This window comes from Convolutriloba macropyga, unplaced genomic scaffold (genome assembly GCF_964194025.1).
Source record: "Convolutriloba macropyga unplaced genomic scaffold, txConMacr16.3 SCAFFOLD_1449, whole genome shotgun sequence".
In the NCBI taxonomy this organism is placed as follows: Eukaryota; Metazoa; Xenacoelomorpha; order Acoela; family Convolutidae; genus Convolutriloba; species Convolutriloba macropyga.
The window spans coordinates 16,223-38,889 of record NW_027451491.1 but is presented as its reverse complement, the minus strand read 5'-3'; the positions used below and the strand labels follow the sequence as shown (position 1 = coordinate 38,889).

The window sequence follows — 22,667 nt, the reverse complement described above, 5'->3', positions numbered from 1 at the left end:
GCGTCCTTTGTCTCCCCCTGCGTTGAGCGCATAGCGTTCAGCGCTCCACTTCCGTTTTTGTCGGGCACTGGGTGCTCGACGACATTTTCTGTTCTTTGGGCGGTTTGTTTTACAGACTGTCTACAGTGTGCTGTGTTTGGTGTCTTTTGCGTTGGGTTTTATTTGCGTGGGTTTGATTTGTTTGGAGTGTGCTTGTAAAAGATAACCGTGTGCAGGGGTAGTTTTGCTAGTATTTGGAAATAATAACATCGTGATGTCTAATAGTCTTGATCAAAAAGTCAAAAAGTTGTACGCTGCCAGGTCAAAGCGTGAAGCTGAATTGCATGCTATACATGAAGATATCCTTCATTGTTTAAATAATCAAAGTAGGCGAGTGAAAGTTGAACGCCTAGTAACAAAGTGCAACGAAGCATTTATGACTGTTGTAGACAAAAATGAGGACCTGATTGCATTTGCTGGAAAAACAGAGGATCCAAGTGCACTTGTTCCTTCATTAGAGTCTTACTTGGAAGCAATGACAACTAAGAATGACAAGATACTCATATCAGCACGAAACTACATCAACTCTGCTGATGATAAAATTAGCGAGTTCCAGGAACCAAGGGCTTCCATTCGTTCTAGACTTCCCTCAATTATAACCTCGTCAAAAACATCTAGTCAGCGTAAACATGATTACGTAATTGCTAAAATGAAGCGCGAAGAAATTGAAAAACAGAATGAGGCAGCCATTCGCCTTGCTAAACAGAAAAAGCAAATGGAATTAGATGAACTGGAGGAAAACAACAGGAAACGTTTGGCAGAGGCAACTCTGCAAGAATTTGAATTGCTGGAGGCCGTTTCTAAAGGTAGCCAAACTGAAGCCACTGCAAGTGCTAGGAGCTTAATGAGAAGTGAAAAGGCTGTTCAAGACTGGATCAACACCTCACTTGCTTTAAGTTTTCACAATGAGGAGAAAACTAGTGAAACACAGTTTATGATTGACCCTCCAGAATGTCCTAGCCACAACAACGGCAAAACAGTGGAAGATCAGAACACTGAAGTTTCAAGGCATTCTATTCCAAAAAATTGTCGAGGCAATTACATTTTAAGCAATGAGACCTTGCAGCAACTCGACCCCTATTATACTCCACCTGAAAATTTTTTGGCTGCTGCTAACGCACAGGCGTTGTACCAGGCGCACCTAAGAGCGCAAATGAATCAAACAGGCCAGCAAGGCACGGCGCTCCCAAGCATAACTAACCATGGAACCGCGGATAGTCAGCCGCCTTCTGTACACGCCCCAGGGGCTTCTTCACCGCCCATTCAACAGCCCATTCCACAACAGACGTTCGCACCACAAGAAAAGCAGAATATTACAACCGAGGTTTTTCCCAACGCACAACTTCAAATATCGCAATCCAGGGGACCTGAAACATCAAGTCTGCCCGAAAATAAATCGGCCCAGCGTATATGCCCCCGACAACAAATTAATTTTGTCCCCCGAGCACCAAACGCCACTCTTCTTCCTTTTCCGACAACAAATCATCCAGCCCCCGCAAACAACGTTCCCCTGCACCCAAGCGCCTCACCAAGTCCAAACATTCATTAGCACAACTCCGAACCCGCTCATCCTAACGTCCTTCCGATTCCGAACCCAGTCTTCGCACCTAACCTCACTGCTCCCATCCCACACGCCCTTTGATTAATCCTCCTCTCGTCAACAACACTTTCCAGAATAATGATAACCCAGTACACAAAACTGTACGTTCCGTTGCTGCTCCTGTCCCAAATCTGCCCAATATCCCATTTGGCCAAAACTTTGTGCCAAATATGAGTCATTGGCGGTTTCCACAGCAAAGACCGTCAATAGTCAACCAAGACACCACCACCGTGAATAGTCTGCCTCCAAATGTACACACCCATATCGCACCATCAAGCACTTATGTTCCACTACGAATTTATCAGAATTCGCCCCCTTTGATTGATATGCAATCACCATCAGGTGCACAGCAGGAAAACCTGATCGCGACCACTAGTAATGTTGTACCTGGTCTAGCCACTCCGGTTTTTCAGCCAACATACCCCTATATTGAGCCCACTCCGTTAAATTGGAGTGGTCCGCAGGTGTCTGCACCTGCTCCTCCGATACCAGACAATATGACATTGATTAGGGAACTGGCTGATGCGATAACAAGTAAGAAAAACGACCCTTTGCCCGAGTGGAAACTTGCAGAATTTAATGGCGACCCATTAAAGTAGCATGAGTGGTATGGTCAATTCAAAAGCGCGATTGACTCGCAGTCGCTCACTGATGACGTTAAATTGACTTACCTTAAAACACTCGTCACCGGTAAAGCAAAGATTGCAATAGCCGAGTTTGCTTACTGTGGTTTAATGTACAAGGATGCACTAAGGACTTTGGAACGTAAATTTGGCCAGTCACAGGCAGTCGTAAGTGCACACTTGGATAAACTAAGCAACTTTCCGCCTCTTAAAATGCACAATAGTGAAAACATCATTAACTATTCTGCAGCCATATCCAGCCTCGTTGGGGTTTTCAAGTCACTGTCATATCATGCTGACTTGAAGAGCGCTTCCCTACTTAACCAAGCGGTACAGAAATTACCACCAAACATGAAAGAGTCATGGTCACTCTTTACGGTTAAGAAGCACTGGGTTAAGCCTACTCTCCTTGACTTTAACGACTGGCTTAAAGAAAAAGCTGAGGCCCATGATCTTATGAAACAAAGCGCAACCAAGGCAAAACCTGAAGAGAACAGCATTTCAGTAACAAAGACCAAAACAGCCTCAAAAGTGTTTGCATCAAACTCACAACAAAGGGACACAAAGAAGCAAATTCCATCTTCTTCCACAAACACTTACTCTCGGTGCATTGTATGCAAAGGTAACCACCGGCTATGGGAGTGTCGAGTTTTCAAGGAAAAGACTCCAACCCAGAGAGCTAAGTTGGTGGCGGATAACAAACTTTGCTTTTCGTGCTTAATGGACAAGCACACGTTCCGCCAGTGCCCTCAGCCAAGAAAGTGCCAAGCAGAGGGGTGTAATAGTTCGCATAACTCAATCTTGCATGGAGCAGATAGGGTTTTCCCAACAAAAGAGTCAACAAATCCCAATACTATCCAGTCTTCTGGCAACACAGGTCAAAGCAAAGCAACTACTAGTCAACAGCCGTCTGATAAGACTACAACAATGTCATCTGTTACTGATGTTAAGGGCCTCCTTCAGGTAACGGAGTTGCAGTTGGTCAGTTCCTCCGGTTTAGATACCAAGGCTTTAGTATTGTGTGATACCGCCGGCAGTAACTCTTGGGTGGCCGGTAGTCTCGCAGATAGACTCGGTTTGAACGGTAAAGCACTAAAACTAACTGTCAAAGGTATTAATACCGAAGAAGTAGTTGACACTAGGATTGTTGAAGTCACTGTGAAACCAAGAGAACATCAAGATTTCGAACCATTTACCATCAACCCTTTCGTTAAAGAGAGTCTGAACGTCGGCTCTGATATAATTAATGTACAGGCCCTGCAGGAGACTTACCCACACTTAGCAGTCCTTGATCCCGTGACATATTCCTATAAAGACATTGAGATGATACTCGGACAAGATGTCTATCACGCCATCCGCCCGTTAGAATACTTCTCTGCCGATGAGAAGCGTTCACCCGTTGCCGTACGCTTACCCATAGGTTGGGTCTTAAGCGGTCCATTACCATCAAGTTCTTCTTTAACCTCAACGTGCTTTAAAGTGAATATCGAACATGACAATGAGTTAGCAAGTCAAGTAAAGTCATGGTACGACATTGAATTATTCGGGGCAAACAAGCAGGTTGACTCCAGATCTGCAGCAGACGCGAGGGCTCACGAGATCCTTGAGAGTACCACCATACACAATGGCCTGAGATACGATGTCGGAATGCTGTGGGCAGCAGACAATATCCAGCTCCCAAATAATTACTTCTCCTCCCTTGTGCAACTAAAATCTCTCGAAAAACGTTTGGCCAAGGATGAAGACCTCAGAGAGAAGTATACTAGTACCATCAAAGAAGACCTAAATAAAGGGTATGTAATTGAGGTTCCGGACGCTCACAAGGTTGAGAGCCGGTCCGATAAAGAGTGGTACCTACCCCACCATCCGGTTTTAAACCCGAACAAACCGGGTAAGGTGCGTAGGGTGCTCAATGGAGCAGCAAAATTTCATGGCGCCTCACTGAATAAATCTTTGCTCACTGGCCCTGATCTGCTCCAAAATATTATTTACGTACTTCTTCGCTTCCGACAACATCCATATGCCGTCTCTGCCGACATCGAGGGAATGTTTCTACAGGTTGGTGTATTACCATCAGATCAACCATCACTTCGCTTTCTGTGGCGGGAGGACCCCACAACTAACGTTGTGGTGTATCAATATACGCGCCATATATTCGGGGCTAAAGACTCGCCCACATGCGCCAACTATGCATTACAACGCCCTGCGAGAGACAATGCCAAGTTTTACCCCGAAGCTGCAAAAGCCGTCCTTGAAAACTTCTACATGGGCGATTACCTTGACTCAGCGGAGTCTCCTGAGAAAGCCATCAATAGATCGAAGGAATTGGTACATCTTCTCCATCTCGGTGGGTTCAAGTTTACAAAATTTGTAAGCAATGTGCCAAATCTGGCTGATCGAATTGATGGTTCGCCTCAATCTACTGAGCCCAAGGTTATTGTTTCATGTCAGGAGGATTCATCGCATGTGCTAGGGTTAAAGTGGGATCACACTAATGACACTTTGGTTGTGAGTAGGGGTAAAAGCTGCGCTATCACCAAGTCCCTCACGCAACGCTTGGTCCTAAGTCTTGTCTCGAAAGTCTTTGACCCCATTGGTCTTGTCGCACCGTTTACTGTCGGTGCGCGATTGCTCTTAAAAGACATCTGGCGTATCACAGGACAACAATGGGATGACGAGCTCCCACAAGACATGGTTCAAAGATTTTTGGTCTGGAGTGCGGACTTACCAAAGCTTGAAAAACATCAAAATTCCTCGAAGTTACTTTAGCGGACCCTTTGATACTATAGAGTTGCATATGTTCGGTGACAGTTCTCAGGATATTTTTAGTGCCGTTGCATTTCTTCGAGCCCGAGTAACAACTCCTACGGGCAAGATAAAAACAGAGCTTGCGTTTGTTTTGGGGAAAGCGCGCGTGGCGCCAATGAAAGTAATGACTGTCCCTAAACTGGAATTGCAAGCAGCTCTACTTGCCGCTCGGCTGAAGAACGAAATTATTCAGGCACTTACTGTAACTGTTAACCAAGTATTCATGTGGACAGACAGCACGACCGTTCTTCAGTGGATAAACTCTAATGAAAAGCAACCAATCTTTGTTGCAAACCGCGTTTGTGAAATTTTGGAGTATACCAGCGTTGACCAATGGAACCACGTCGCAACTAAGGATAATCCAGCTGACGCCGGCACGCGTGGAATGTCCGCTGAGGTTTTGCAACTAAGCAGTTGGGTCAATGGTCCACATGTCTTATCTAACTCAAGTTTCCCTTTCGTACCGAACAAAGACGTCATTAATAACGTCAAACTTGGCGTCAACCAAGCTGTGATCATAGAAGGCACTGTTTCTCTCGCTACATCTGTTAAAAAACAGACAACTCCCGTTCCGTCGTTATTCCCATTTGATAAGTTTAGTTCTTATCAAAAGTACTTGCGCATTGCTGCATACGTTCTCCGGCTTTTGCCGAAACATGCCGGTTACCGTAACCCCGATGGTAGCATTACTGACCCTACTGAGCCTGACGAAGCCGAGCGTCATCTACAGTACTTGGTGCAGGGAGAGTCTTTTGAAACCGAAAGAAAAGATCTTCTTGACAATAAATTTGTTAAACGGAGTAGCCGAATTGCTCCACTTTCACCGTTTATTAGTCCAAATGGGCTAATCCGTTCCTCAGGCCGCATCTAGCGGTTAATTGAAGTTGGGTTTAACGTAAAGTACCCAATCATCTTAGATGCACGTCATCCGTTTGTAAAACTGTTCCTTGAACACACGCACGTAAAGCATTATCATCAGGGCGTTGAGTACCTAAGATCAATTGTGCAGGAACACTACACAGTACTGAAACTAAGATCATCCTTGCGTTCCATCAAAGCACACTGCCTGAGATGCCGAGAATTCCAGGCTGTAACTATGCAACCAATCGTGTCTGACTTACCTAAGGAGAGACTTGCTTACCAGTCTCCTCCCTTCACGAACACTGGCGTTGACTACTTTGGGCCATTCTATGTTACTGTCCGCCGTACTACTGAGAAAAGGTGGGGCTTCCTCTTCACCTGTCTCACTACTCGCGCTGTCCATGTCGAGATAGTTACATCCATGGACACCAGTTCTTGTGTTATGGGAGTTGAGCGGTTTGTGTCACGTAGGGGTACACCTGCCATGATTTGGTCGGACAATGGCACCAACTTTATTGGAGCGGAGAAAGAACTCCAAGAAAGTATTGAAAAGTGGAACGTTGTCAACATTGCAGCTGAGCTCGCTCACAAAGGTATTAAGTGGAGGTTCAATCCACCCAGCGCACCACATCAAGGTGGTATCTGGGAGAGGTTGGTACGCAGCTTCAAGCGCGTGTTGTATACTATTCTTGGCACGCGTCGCCTCACGGATGAGGTACTGCATACTACCTTTTGTCTAGTGGAGAATGCTCTCAATTCGCGTCCTTTAACACCCGTAAGCGCCGATCCGTGCGATTTGAACGCTTTAACGCCCAACCACTTTCTTTTAGGAGATTACTCTACCGGTATTCCGTCTGTTGTCGGCAATAATGAGCTTGACCATCGTAAACGTTACGCCCGTGCGCAGTCGTACGCTAACGCGATCTGGTCCCGTTGGATCAGAGAGTACGTACCGACGCTGAACCGACGCTCTAAGTGGCAGACGCCTGCCGAGCAACACCTTAAGACCGGTGACTGGGTTTGGATAGTTGAGGAAACCAACCCTAGGGGTTACTACCCAACCGCTCGGATTGTGGAACTCCGTTACGGCTCCGATAGCGTCGCGCGCTCTGCCGTTTTACGTACGTCGACCGGTTCACTCGTCCGCCCGCTTGTAAAACTTGTACCAGTTTTCCCATCATCTTCTTCAGGGCCGGAGGATGTTACGCAGTAAATGAACGAATTTCATCCAATCAGAATCGATTATTTCTAAACTTTAAAATAAGATTTAAATACGTTCTAATATACGTAGAAAGTTCCGAAAAAGTTCATTCAACCTAATTTTAAGTAAATATAACCACTATATGTATCGATTAAGCTGGTTTTCGGCTTAATATTTTTAGGTTATCTAGACAATTGTCGATTGAATACGAACTGATTTTGACGTCAATGACATCAGACGAAAAAACCTGTTAAATGAACAACAAAAATCTTGCCGTCTAAATTCCACTTGTTGCTTTGTACGTGTTAATGCTTACACGTTGTCGCTATACTTACATGAATCAATTCAAAAATATCGAACTTCTGTTATTTCGTCAGAGTTTACAGACATAATTATGTTGATCGAAAACCAATTCAACTTTTGCACTGAAAACTGCGTCTCTGTGATTCGCGTTGACCTTACTAATAAAAACAAAGAAAAAATTATTTTTATGGCATCCATCCCTTCCCACCATAAACTTCTCTCTCTTCAATAGTTCTCCAGCAATTTCTGTTAACTTCACAATTTTATCACAACCTTGAGGACAAAAACTGAAATTGATCAGACAAAAAAAATTGCACAGACATCATTGCTACAAACAATTGCTACTAACTTCTTTCAACCTGGTAGAATAAATTGAGTCGTTAAAAACACATTTGAGTATCACGAATGAGGTGTTTCCGCGACCTTGCCTTTAAGGCTTCTTGGTAGAAAGCAGAAAAGCATTTTGTATTTTCCTTGTTATCCGGAACATCAGTACAGTGAAAGTACGTCTCTTGCTTAATACTGGTGAGTTTTAAATATCTGTCAATGGCCCAGTTAATTGCAGTTTTTTTTTGCCCGAAAGCGTCACAAATTTTGTATTGTATCCTCTATCATAAAAAAAATGAATCAGATACTTAGAGGACTACGCAATTTATCCAAAAATTTACCGCTCAAAAAAGGCGTTTGTAAACAAAATGAAAAATAAAATCATATCCGAGGTCAACAATGATTCACAGAACAATCTTATTGGTTTTAACTTAAATCTCCCTAAAAACATGAAGGGAATACCAATAAAATGCAACACCAGTCAGTAGAACCGATTCTTATCTCCTAGCCTACGGTTTCAACTGACCTAGAAGACCTCTTCGCTGGACATTGACTTAAACTAGACGCGCTGAGCTCTATCGCAACTCTCAAGCCTGTCATTTAACGACAATTTATGTCTCCTGGAGGTCAGTTTATTGCGTATGAGAACACCACTGTAAATGCTGGATGATGATAGTTATTAAACCGATACCCCAGATGGAAATACAGAAGTTGTAATTAATGAGCAGCTCAAGCTACCTGCGGCCTTAAAATTTGTCCCAGAAGAATCCACGCTAAGCTTGAGTAGTTCTGAGGCCACAAAATGCCGACCTGACCGCTCCTGTGCAAAGCTGTTTAAACTCCTCTACGACTTACTCATAGGTAAGCTTCTACTGTCCACAGGATTAGAGGAACAAGGTATGGCATTGCGGTAACCAGTAGACATCATAAGACATCTTCTGCGATGCACAAGAAACTATCAGGCATACCAGGAAAATTACAAGAAATTAACAGGCGCAAAGAACAACAGTAGTTTTCCTAGATGTCACATCAAATTTCATTGCACAATACTTTCTTGTTATTCACAGATAACCTGAGTACAAAAGGCCATGGTGGACTACCAAGAGGACTATCCACTGTCTACTAGGAGACATATATCAGTAACTGACAGCCCCCTGAAAAGTAGCATAATTGTCAAGCTACAGCTTTACAGTGCAACCTTTCAGCTACAGGCCTTTAGGCCAGTGTTACTAGGCTGCTTCCTTTGAGTATCTCTCCGCAGTCAGGGCAAAGAGCCAGCTCAGGTATTGCAATGTGCGTGCAAAATAAATTCATAAAAAGTTAATTAGGGGCTTCAAATGACGTGATTAGAGGCTACTGTACACCACTATTAAGATTTAAAAGGAACAAATGACAACCATTTCGGCGCACTTTTCATGACTTTCTGTATAAGATTGCCGCTAATTGAGTTCTGTAGTTTGAAATCGAATGAGAGAGAAATTTATATCATGCAAAAAACAAAAAGTCAAGGTCGTACAAGTTACTCGAGAAGTCAAAACGGTCAAGCGAACATTTTGCGTTGGAAACAGTTTTAAAATAATTGCTTCTATCATCGATCGAGAATAATTAAAAACATACCCAGCAGATTGCCGGAAAATAGCCGCCGTTGATTCCAATAACTCTATTGGGATTGAAAGAAAAGAAAATATCAACAAAAATTGATTTTTGCATGAGAACATCTTTAAGTGCGATTTATTTTCATGTAATTTCGTAATTGAACATACTCCTGTCCCCCAGTGAGAGGCTAGAGGGTCTAGTATCAAAACCAATAAGAATTATAGATAGCAACTAAAAGATTGCCGGAAAATAGCCGCCGTTGATTCCAATAAGCATGATTGGGATTGAAAGAATAGAAGATATTGAAAAAAAAGATGTTTGTACAAAAACATATTTTAAGTCCGATTTTTTTGCTGGCATTTCGTAGTTGAACATAACGTACTTCTGTTTCTTAGAGAGAGGCTACAGGGGCTATTATCAATACCAATAAGCATTAGAGATGGTAACTAAGACTTATAGGAATGACGTTCAAATAGCGGGCATCTAAAATTGGGCTTGAAATGGGTTTATCCCGTTTCTACTTCTGAATTCAATTTTTTATACTGACTCTGTTCATTTTGAAATGCTTTGCTGAGCAACTGATGCTCAAAACAACTTTGAGCAGAATGACAGAAGAGTAAAACTAGCCTCGAGAAGTCAAAACGATTTCAAGCAAAATGTCGAAAAAGCGGCAAAATGGGTGAACCGAAAGAAAACTTCAACGAGGTAAAAAAAACATAGCACGACAAGTCCTGAAATACAATTCAAAGAATTGAATGAAAAACTTAGAAGTACCTGACCAGCAGATCAATGAAACAATGACAGCAAAAACACTAACAAAATTATCTAAAAAATTGAGAAACTAAATCAAACTAAACAAAGATATAATCACTGCTAAAACTCTTGAAACTTTTACCCCAAAGGCAAATTTTGACCCCTTTAAATATTACAATTTCAAAACTATGTTCAACGCCACTTTTTGATTCTGAAATCGGTCCAGTTTTATATCTGCAAGACCTGAAAAAAAAATCATTGGCCCTTGAAGATCGATTAACCCGCAAATGCCCCAGAAATTTAAAATGAAATTAATCGCAATTTTTTAAAAAAAAGTTGCCAAAAATAGTTATATTAATATCTTCAGAATCATTTCTGCATCTCTAGGGGCTATCCAGTCATCCAATTGCAAGCTTAACAAAAATCATTTCAACAAAAAACAGTTCGAAAGGTCAAATTGTTAAAGAACAAATTCAGCGACACTAACAACCAAGCGTTAACGTTTTATTAGACCGTGGATTAGGTTTTTGGGCTCGTGAGAATGCACAAATATCAAAAATTGACAAAAACATTAGGAAACCTTGAAAAAGATTGCAGATTTCATCAAAAAAATGCTAAAATCCGGGACACTAAAATGTTGAAAAGCAATCCATTGTTACAAAAAACTATGCAGTGACATATTATCAACACTTAAATTGATTTTCCTGGCCCCTGAAGCTGGAAGACTCAAAAAATGACAAACAATTGCAAAAATTTTCATTTTGCGTGTTTGTGTTTGCAGTACCAAAACATATAGCTCATAAAAAGGTCATAACAAATAATTTTGTCTCACAAAAGTCCTTCATCAACTTTTAAAAACTTCTACCTAAGGCTAATCAAACAAAAAAACTTTAAAAAACAGAAAAAAAATGAAAAATTGCACCATTTGAGCCCAAAAACTCCTAAAAATGACTTTTTAACCTTAAATTAAGGCCATATCAGCAGCTGCACCACCCTAAGCACTTGAAGGACTACTAAAACTCTCATTGGGCCTCTTATGAAACTTAATGCCCGCTGGGCTTTACCTGTTTATCCCGTTTTGAAAGATCAAAGTTTTTGAAAAATTTGTGAACACATCTTAAAAACACAGCGCCCCAATACAATTCAAATTCTTTGATTGTAAAAATAGGAGCGCTATAATAGCCGGGTGAGAAGATGAGGGCGGCTATTAAACACTTAGTTCAACGCAGCTTTCGCGTTCATACCAATTTTCATGCATATACGGAACCAAACCACATCCAGATAACAATTACACAACCGGACATCACGTCTGCTATACAAACTCAGTCTCCGCAAGGATGACGCACTACTGTACATACCAATTATTTGAAGCCATGTCAGGCCAGGGGCGGTGCAAAATTAAAATTTTTGAACACAAAGCTGGATATTTTTAACCTTAATTCTATGCTCGCTCTGCTGCGTCTATCATTTTACATTGGTTCACTACTCTCAATTTCCATTTACCTTATTGGCCCTGTTTCTCAAATTATCTATCGCTTGATAATAGACGTCAGCTTTTGGCAGAGAGGAAAGAAAATCACTCATAAAGCTCTTTCAAGCAGCCAAAGCCATCAGATAAAAAAAATTTTTCTCAGCAAAAATATAATTCCGCATGAAACGAATAGAACAGTAACCTCTATTAATTTTACTTATTTACAAAATTTATATTTGTACAACTTATGATAATTTATTTTCAGAAATCAAGAAAATCAGGACGGTTCTTAGAATTCAAATGCCGAACTGCTGACTTTGGAGATTTAGCACGATTTAATTCTTCAATGTTGGCAGTATCAATCTAGGCGACATTTCAAAATAGTTTGTTTCAATAAAAATTGAGTCTGACTTGATCACAAGTTAAACGCTGGATGGTTATGTGCGCCTAAAAGCAACCATAGTGAGGACTGAAATTCTCCAGCAGCCCGTAGGTAACTCAACAGCTCAGCCTAATTGAACAAAAAGAAAAATGTTCCAAGTTGTGGCGAGAGTTCCAGTCAGTACTCGTCAATTTTGGACTCCCCCTCATTAGTGATGAGGTTGTTAGCCCACTCTACCAACTCATTGGCCTCTCTGTCCATTGTGTTCTCCCTCTGGGTAGAAAGGGGAGCTATAAAACAACAAATCAATACATTCCAAAACAAAAGTGAACCTAGACCACTCCAATTAGCTTCACCGAGCTATTACAAATTTTAAAAATTTTCAATTACTATGGAGTGAATACGATGAATTACTATGTTTTCTTTCAATTGAAAACGTGTAGTAAACATTCAGAAAATATACATCCAAACCGCAATTTTTAGCCAATCAGACTTTCTCACTGAGATTCATGATATTACTTTCCCAATCTTAATTATGGCATCTGGTATCAGGACAAAATACCAAATGCCGATGTGGCAAAATACCTAAATATACCCAATATTGCGATTGAAGAAAATAGTGATTTTATGAATTTTAACTGCGTGCAATATATCCCATTTGGTATATCAGCTAATCAAAAGCTGCAAGCTTGATATAAATACAAGTAAATACATGAGAAAGGTAGCACAGCTTACTGTTGAGTGTTCTCTGTTTGAGGTAGACTTTCTTCATCATCTCCACTTTCTCCATTTTGGACCCCCCTGCTTTCTTCTTTGGCTGTGAGGGCTGCTGCTTCCCAAATCGCCCGTACATTATGGCAGTGTGTCTGAACACAAAGATGAGATACGGCAGTGTGTCTGAACACTTTTGATAACTTCAAACATTTTTTTATTCGAAAGCTGACTTTTGATAACTTCAAATATTCCTGCTGGCATTCCTTTTTGATATACGTTTGAAACCTAGCCCATCATTTTAATATCTCCTTGTAATATTCGTAACAGGTTCTTGAACAATAATAAAAAGCAGATTTTTCTAGGAATCAAAGAGAAATGCTATAAGCAGATTTCTTGCGAAAAATACAGTTAAAAATTTGGGAAAAATAAGTTAAAAATCTTAACAGATAAAAAATTGGTCCTTTCGAAAATCTTATTCAATCCGGAACGAGGCTATGCCAATTTTCTAATTAACTTTTTATACTTTCTTAATTCTGACCTTTATATTCTCTATATACTATGTTGTGAAATGCACTTTCCATTTTGTCCGAATCGGCAACATAAACCGACTAACGTCAGACGAATTGCTCTCGAACGACTGACGAGGCAAACAATTTAGAATGTCACACAGGCTAGAGAAACTTGAATGCTATAAAAACATCTGACTAAGAAGTGTTTCGAGATCGCAACCTCTCGGATAAAAATAAAAAGTCGAAAAATAAAAAGTCAAACATGAAAAAGTCACTCAAGTGAAATCGAAAAAATGTTCTAGCAGAAAACAGTCTCAAATAATTTTTGCATAAGAAGACGCGCGTTTAGAAAACGTGTTTCAAACTTCGTTCGAGAGCAAAATTTATTTGTTAAAAACTAATTTTCAAGTGAGAAGAATCTGTTCCATCAAACTATGTTGCAGATGTTTCCAATTTTACGCTGAGGATAACTCATTTTCTCCGCATTTTTAACCCTTAGAACTTTATATATCTTCTTTTTTCAACGCGAGGTAAACACTAGCAAGCTTTTTTTCTTCAGAGGACCACTCTTTATTTCAACGGCAAACTTATCGAAGCCAATAGCGGAGAGAAAAAATTGAGATGCCTCAATTAATTCTACTGTCTTCTTTTTAGTCCGTTTTTATCCTTTCATCTCAGAGCAATAGACCTCTGAAATGTATAAAAAAAGATATGAAAAACTGAACTGATATTGATTTATGTCAGATGTAGTATTGGTATAGCTATGACGTTACAATTTTATCCAATTCTTTTAAAACAACCTTTATGAAGATATTTTTTCTTCGTTTTATCTTTGAGATAAAGGGCCCTGTCAGAGTTTAATTCTTGATGATTTTGCTCATCAAGGGAAAGGCAACTTTTAAACGCCACTGAAAACCTATCATCATAGTGCAAGTAAAATAAGATTTGTCCTCTTTTCCGATCGTTTAGATTTTCGTGATGTTTCCAAAAAAGCCTTCCAAGTTTTGGTATGATAAACATAGCAGTTTTTAAAGTTCAATTATAACAACTTCTGGCCGGAGAAGCGGCTTTTCCGTCAATAAATTTAAAAGCTCACTTTAATCTAAATTTTTCAGTTTAGCGTAAATCCGCAGTTGATTTCTAGGACCCCGATTAAGACTGAAAAAAATGCGAGCTATTTTGATTTCATTTTTTAGTTGGGCACAACCCGGTTTCTTAAAGAGCGAATGCAAGGATTAAGCAGTAAGCATTAGACCCAGTAACAAAGACTAATTAGATTTTGTTCAAATAACGATGATCTAAAGCTGGGCCTTCTACCGTTTCAATTTTTGATTTTTTGACATTGAATCTGTTTCTTTTGAGATGGCTTTGCTGATTAACGCCTGTTCCAATGAACTTTTAGGAGATTTGAGCTGTGAATCAAACTAAATGAGTGAAGTCAAAAATATTCTATTACCTACTGAAAAAACTGTAAAAGATAAAGCGAGACAAATTTTTGTATGACAAAAAAACAGAAAAATAGAACAAGTCCTAAAATGCAATCCAAAGAATTGGACAAACTGAAGATTTCACTATCAGCCTGATTTAAAGAACAGTTTTTGATAGTCAACACAGCATATACCAATATATAAAATTAACCATAAGACAATAAGATCTTAAAAACCTTTTTCCGATGTCTTTTTTTTGAGAAAAATAGGGATTGACTGAGTCATTTAATTCCAAAAACAATTAACTTTCAGACAACTATTTTTCAGAAAAATAAAAAAAATGGCCTGAACTCATTTACGAAGTCAAGGAGACCTCTGAGAACTAAAACTAACAGAAAACAAAGAACAGCAAACAGAGGGAATCTCTTAGATCATTTAAAATTGTTTAAAATTTTGAAAATATAGGGTCAAGTTGTTCAAACTGTTAAATGAAACCAATAAAAACAATTCAAACAATTCAATTAGGCCTAATCATCAGGCCTTGCAGGCTCTTTATAAAAATGACTGAAATACCAAAATGGCAAAAGTCAGCATTAGCTTTTTAGAAAAACAAATAAAGCAGAAGTTGTGAAAACCATTAGGTATAAAAAGTGATCATTGAAAAGATTAAAAAGGGATTATTGAATAGATCTTTTCTCACTAGAAATCCACGGAAAATTGTCAATAAGGCGAATCAGTAACACGACAGTAAAACAACACTACCTAACGTATAGAACTCAAAATTGGCTAATATATATTTTTGTAAATTGCTGTATCACTGAACTCTCAACTCCATTCACAAAGGTAAACCTCTATTAAAGAGTTTAACACAAAAGTAAAAAAAGTAGTTCTAAATAATAACATAACCCATTAACGTCGGGCGAATTGCTCTCAAGCGACTGGCGAGCCGTTGTCATTCGTCATACATAGATCATATTTTTTACTTTCAATGATGCAGTAAATCTTACGCGACTTCAAAATTAGTTCTTATTTTACTTTTCCCAATGCACTTATAGACTTCGTTCAAATATTTTGAAGGTCATTTGACTCAAGTGCCTGTAAATATACTTCCTGCTGACAAAAATTTTGCTGTTCATCTACTAGCAGCCTGAGTGATACTTCTCTTCAATTTTCATATGCGATTAGTTACAGAGTTTAATCTTGATGCAAATTTTGCGTTTTAATTTAAGCATTACAATTAGCCGCGTAATTCGCCTAGCCGAATCGACTCAGTAAAAAGCGAACGCTCCGCAATATGGATACTCAACTCTTGTTGAGTAAGACAAGGCACAGCCAGCAAAAATTATCCCACACAGAATAGAAACTTTCTGGGAAAAACTAACACCGGACTCACTACTCAGACGGGACAATTGGAGAGTGCAATGAAAACCCGCACTCGAGGCAAAACAGAACATCATCCTCGACACTCCACTTGTCCCCCAATCCAAAGCAGTTGGTTGCCATTTAAACCCATCTACGGAGAAACGATTCAGGGAGCCTCAGCCCAATCAGAAAGGGAAGGCAACACCAGGAAAGCCCAACAGAAAAAACTTGCACAATAAGTGTCACAGGATGATTGAACCAGGATGGTATGAGGAGCGAAACCATGGTCACAGGCAGACAGAACAACAGTCTCATTACTTAAATTAACCATCGGTATAGAACGAAAAACAGTATTGAGCAGTTAAACTTCACACAGCACCGTCGATAACCTCAATACAGTAGAGTTAGAAGCATTCGTCTGCCCAGGAATCTCACTACTGATACGTAGTTTTTCTAACCCGCAAGCAGTCAATATTGAGAATAAATTAAACACTTCCACGGGAAACTGAGGGAAGTAGATAAACATTGGGCCCTCGGAAACCACGAAGAATGACTGATTCCATAAGTATTTATAACCATCATATTTGGTCCTGACAATCAAAGAACTTTTGAAAGAAGCTATTGAACCCCGCCGAGCATGCAACCTTGAAATTAATATGGAGTTGGAAAAAAAATAGCTGCAGATCCATACACACAAAAACGCCCTGATTTCACCTAGCAATTAATCACCAAGAAAAAAGTATAGCGATGTGGAAACAATGTAATCATTGCAATGACACAATGGGAACAATGGTGAAATACACACTCATTGGAATACAAAGCACCTACTGCTTGCTAGACAACAATTTGATCGTGAGTAAAGGCACAGAAGAAGCTAATCTAATAATTAACGTACCAAAATGTCATTTTGCTAAAACCGATATTGACTGAATGTCTGAGTTACCGTTTTTTTACAAACTGGGATTTCGAAAACAGAACTTTGAAAACAGGGCTTCAGACACATTGTCTCTTGCACAGTCAAAAATACTTTTAGCAAAACTATACCAATTTAGCACAACTTGGCCATCCACTCCAACCTCTATTACGGAAATCGGAAAAATTCATCTGGACAGATATTCTTAAAATATTTTCTTGAAAAAGGCATTGCGAACTTCACTGAGAAATGCCACTACACCCCCTTAACTCCAGTTAAATGTGACATTTACCGTTCTGGTCACGGGACGGCATTAGAGTAACTCATAGTTGACGAACGGAAACCAGTTGCTTTGTTTTTCGGTTTTTGTTATTGTCACGAGCAACGATATGGCGTCAGTTAATTGGGGGTGATAACAGTAATCACGGATCATAGAGCAATCCTATCAAAGCTCAGAGAACAGCGTTCAAATGAATCAATTAATAGCCGCATAAGTCGTTAGATATAGTTGATTTAGCTTTTTCTTATTTCACTTTTGACCTTGACTGCGAACAGAACTGACACTTCAAAGTGGTGACTATCTCAAAACGGAAAAAAGTTAGAACAAAATAAATAGATCAGAGCGCCTAAACTAAGGCTTTTGAGAAGCTGATGGCGGCTATTAACAAATACAACCACAACTCAAAAATTCACAAACGTTTTATAGAGGCAGATAGCGTAAAAGTCAAAAACCATCAGCTGCTCATTGACCTTTGAAATATCCGACATGACTTAAATAACCACTACAATTTGAATGCTCTTTGTCATCGAAAAATCGCAAATTGTTAACAGGTTTTTTTCAAAACATTGCCCCAATACCATCCAAATCATTTGGATTGTTAAAAAATGAAACCCCAACAAGAGGCGTCTATTTAAAAGCAACAATTCGAAAAAAGTTTTTTTCTCCTTTGTCCATGGTGAAAAATTTGTTGTCCGAATGCAACTTGCAGTTAAAGAATAAAGTGGATCATGATGTCGTCTAATCATGATGTCTCTTGAAACTTTTCTGCAGGTCTTCCAATAAACTATGAACGCAAATATGCGCAAATAGTCTTTAAGAAAAAAACAATTAATATAACCAATGATGTTTTCTTTTTCATAAAAGTGCATAAATATATTCTATGAATTAATCAGGATACGCTTCTTTCATTATTTATTATCAAATTTAAATTTTTAATTGATGAGTTGGAACACTAACGCACATTAGCAATCATCATTGTAGCTTTGAAACTTCAATATCGAAAGTTCTTTTTGACAAAAATGGTTTTTTTTAAACTCAGTCATTAATTAAAACTCAAGACTGAAATATGACCATTTCAATTAGTGAACATAACATTTATAGTGCTGCAAGGAATGACTTCATTAACTAACTGTTCTAGCTGTTTCTGCAGGTGTTCCTTCATTTCGTCTTCAGTAAAGAGAGAGTTCGCTTCCGTCTCCTGCATTTGGGCTGAAACAACAACCTTAAATACACCACATCAAAAACAAGATGCATGGTCAATAATATCACGAGACGGACTATTTCTTTTAAGCAATCGCACAAATACAATTATAATACAGAAATGATACACATAATATGATGATAATATAACAGAAATTGACTTGAAGGCATAAACCAGAAAAAAATTTTCTGCATCTATATTTCAGAAAATCAGTATTCCCTACCTGTGAATGTGACGTCATATATGCGAGGAAGTGATTACATCACATGTGGATCAATTTTTAGCATATTGAGATTGTTAGTGAAATACGTTATTGGAACATGCAAAGAAGTCAATATATAGAAACAACAAAGCAAACCTTCAGAGCTGTTTAGAAGAGCATTCTTTCGACATTTAAATTCAGTGCAGTGCAGAAGGGTAAAGCAGCACTCTCTTTTGAAAGGTAAGATCAAATCGGTTATCAGTGTAGTGCAAAAAATAAGCTTCAATATTCATATTAATGCAATCACCATCAAGATGCACCAATCAAGATTATTAAAGAAACGAAGAATGCAAAAACACATCTATTATCAACCGAAAATTTTCAAAGCAAGGCAAATTCTCTACAAAAGTACTAAAAATAGGATAGTAAATTTGACACACACAATTTCAAAAAGACCACAAAAATCCCGAAAAAATTTAACACCTGAAGACCGAAAAATTTAAAAAATTAAATTATGAAAAAATTCATAATGTTCATAGTATTCACAGAATTGGAGTTCATAATCTTCAGAATAATTTCAGAATTTTACTATGAATTTTAATATGAAATGTCTATAACGTGCATTAATCAGAACTCTGGCCATAGTAAAAATCATGAAAAGTTTATGATTCAGTACTGAAATATCATGAGACTCACGTCTAGGTGAATCTCTGCACCAAAATTCCTATGAAAATATGAATCCAAAAAATCACACCATTCTATCGATCGAATCGGCGACCATTTTGAGTAGACTCATAAACTTTTGCGGTAAACCGAAGCGGAATCTATTAAGATGCTCTTACGCACTCCATTAACCGCAAATAAGTGCAAACATTAGTTTGCTCTCATCAATCAAAATAAACAAAATAAAGGTTGTTATGAGAAGCATTAACGCTTCGCAGAGCATTCCCATATCAATGAAACCCGTTTAGCAGTTCAAGATCAAACCAAATTGAGTTACTTTCTACTAAAAAAATTCAAATTCAACCAACAGTTTCAGCAGCATAAGGCCTAATTTTGCTTTAGATCATAAGTATAGGTTAGGTGACTTGAAGTCACTGAGAATTTCAGGCGTTAACTGAGAAAAGCGAAGCGGTTCGAGATAGGAAGCCAGAATTTTGAAGTGACTTCTACCGGGTCACGTACCCTTGCTTAAATCACGCAACTTGCAAGGCTGAAAATGCGGGAAGCTAAAATGCCGTCAAGTTCATGGAAATCAACTTCTGGCTGCGTGTAGAGGAACTTCTGACATTTTCAATTCCGTCACAGGAGACAATCGGCATTTTAAACATTGCACGTGCCTGTTTTGGGTTCAAATTAAACGCCAGTTCAGTCTTGTCACGAGGTGAGCAAAAACACAATTTTAAGTAAATTGGCTAACTGACAAGAGCATACAATAATGTCTGCGGTTGGATGAGAGCTATGATTACACTAATAGATCCGAAGTAATAAACTACAGTCGAGGCTTAACGATAAATTAGGCCCTAATCATTTGCTTTAATACAGATTGAAAAAGTAAAATAAAGAAAAGGTTATTTTTAAAATTTCAGAACACAGCCGGTAGAGCGCCACATCTATCCTGACCTACAATTCAATTAATATTCAACTAAACAAAAACTACAGATAGGAAAAACCATACAGAAAAGAATACGATAGAATACAGTAAAAATACAGTAAAAACAGTAAAATTGCCACATGGGAACAACAAACCACTAGCCAGGAAGCGAATTTCTGTTCAAAAATCGTTTTCTCACTCTATTGTAGGGTGGAAAATGGGGGGAGGGTGAGTGGACCGGGGGAGGGGGGGGGGGAGAGATTGATAGAGGGCAAGGGTGGGTGGGGAGGGGGGGGGGGCAACGATGGGGGCCTTTGGCTGCACGGTGCCACGTCCTTACCGCCTGAACGATAAGCAGGGGTGGGGATTGGGGGTGAAGTGAGGGGGGCGGTTGATGTGGGAGAGGGGTAAAGTGGAGGGGTGTGTTTGGGGGAGGGGTTAAACTCTAAGAACTGCCCTTCACACCATGAGCATATGGCTCCAAAACAGTTAATGTGAATCGTATATCGGGAGACTAAGGGGTTAAAGGCTCTAAGTGCACTTAATGCCCTTTTGGTGCAACCTGCTAGTCCCGTTTTTGAGGACGCAGTCAGATGAGTCAGACAAACAATCGGTCAAGCGAAAAATCGCATTAAAAAAAGAAAGACCACAGGACTAAATTAATTGCTACAAACTTCGTTTGAGAGCAATTAAAAAGCTGAAAATCAAAACAACGCACGAGTTAAAATTTTTAAATTGTAAACATTAAAAAAAGGCCAGAAACGTCCGAAATTAAAAAAAAATGCTTAAAGATTTTTAACTGACACGGAAAGCGTATCTGAATTTATTTAACTCATTAGCAAACTCCTTCCAATTGATTTCAGCAGCTTAAAATTTAGATCAGAACGAGAACAATTTAGATTACGCAAGAACCTTAAGTCACGAGTGGTCAACTCGGTCAAAATAATTGCACACTCATGCACAATTGGTCCAAACTTCATTCGAGATCAATTTAAGAAGAGATCAACAAGACCCACATATATGCTCAACACTTTAAATTGCATAAAAGACCGATAATATCCCCCTTTGAAACATCACTTATTATATTGGTGTACATCATCGTTATATATTGGTGATTAATTAAAACTGCCGTTTTACATTGAGGCAAGATATCAAGGAGAAAAACAGCGTTTAAGGTGCTGATGTAACTGGAGGGTGGCTCGTGGGAACAAAATCAGTTGTGGGTGCTTTCCAAACGAAGACAATCTTGACGGATGAGATTACAGTCAATGAGTGTCTCAATCGGAGATAATCTCTTCGATCTACTTTTTACATGCTAGTCTACTCTACCATGTACTAACTCTGGAGGTCTTGAACGAAACAGCGAAAACATGAGCAAAACGTGAAAAGATAAAAATGGTTAAAAGATGTCTCTACTTGTTTAATTTATACCGATAAGTATTTTTGGGTGCTTAACTCACCATTTGGGCCTAGAACAATTCACACATTAGAAGATATGAGCAAATTTAAAGCTCCTGTTGAGAACCGAAAGTAGTAGAATACTTTAGGATACATCATACTTTTCCCAAACCAAATGAATGGATTACTCGGAATGATCGAACGTATCATAATAGGAACTATATATGGTTCATAAACAATAAAAACAAAAACTTTATAAAAAAACGATGATACGTGCTGTGTATTAGTATTTGTTGATGCGACAGCAGAGGTAATTAAAGTCTATAAAACAGTGAAAATCGATAATATAGTTTTAAAAAGCTATCGCTGGTGGCAATATATACTTTGCTGAATTATCGGCTGTAATTTTCACTTAAGAGTACTAAACACTAAAAAGTAGTACTCACCAACACTTCCGATCTGAGATTTCTGTTCCAGTGACGTGCCCATAGTTTTCCAGAACTCTTGATACTCTTCAAAAGATACTAATTGAGCAGGTGCAACTGTGCCTGAAGTTTCTTTACTTCTTTCTCTGTCAGTTGCAGTTCTGAGCCCTGCTGATTTCGGGTATTCTACAGTTACGTGTGGAGTGGGGAACGTCTGTTTCAGCCAGTTCAGTTCATCGCTAGGGTCAAATGCGGGCAAGCCAGCTGGAAAAATGACAGTTCAACAAACGAAACATACCCGGCATATTGCCGGAAAATAGCCGCCGTTGATTCCCATAACCAAAATTAGGATTGCAAGAATAGAAAAAAACTAAGGAAAAAACAATTTTCGTAAAACAATTTCAAAGTGCGATCTACTTCGATGGCCATTTTGGAGCTGGACATACTCCTTTCTCGTAGTGACACGACACAGGGGCTAGTATCAATACCAAACATAGCCGGCAGATTGCTGGAATAGCTGCGAAAGAATAGACTTGCGCGCCGTATAATAGAGATAGAAACAGATACAGATCTCAATAGCAATAAATTAATGAAGCTTGTTAACATTCATTCCGCAGAAGCCTTTCATTAGGGACCTCTACTGCACATACAAGTTCCTTCGACCTTAAACTAACTCAA

The 22,667-nt window shown here is 39.1% G+C and overlaps 1 protein-coding gene across 2 annotated transcripts; it reads right to left on the bottom strand.

The window, feature by feature from the left end:
* Positions 1-11,721: 11,721 nt before the first annotated feature.
* On the bottom strand, positions 11,722-22,279 carry LOC142356742 (uncharacterized). Of its 2 annotated transcripts, none has more exons than XM_075408543.1 (4): positions 22,011-22,279; positions 18,300-18,378; positions 12,700-12,861; positions 11,722-12,254 (listed from the first exon to the last, which is right to left on the bottom strand). In XM_075408543.1, the coding sequence occupies exons 1-4, from the start codon at positions 22,051-22,053 to the stop codon at positions 12,206-12,208; spliced, it is 333 nt and encodes a 110-aa protein (XP_075264658.1). In that variant the 5' UTR covers positions 22,054-22,279; the 3' UTR covers positions 11,722-12,205. The 2 variants fall into 2 exon arrangements, with proteins under 2 accessions (XP_075264658.1, XP_075264657.1); XM_075408542.1 differs by having other exon boundaries at positions 11,726-12,254; positions 12,700-12,830; positions 22,011-22,272.
* Positions 22,280-22,667: the final 388 nt, after the last annotated feature.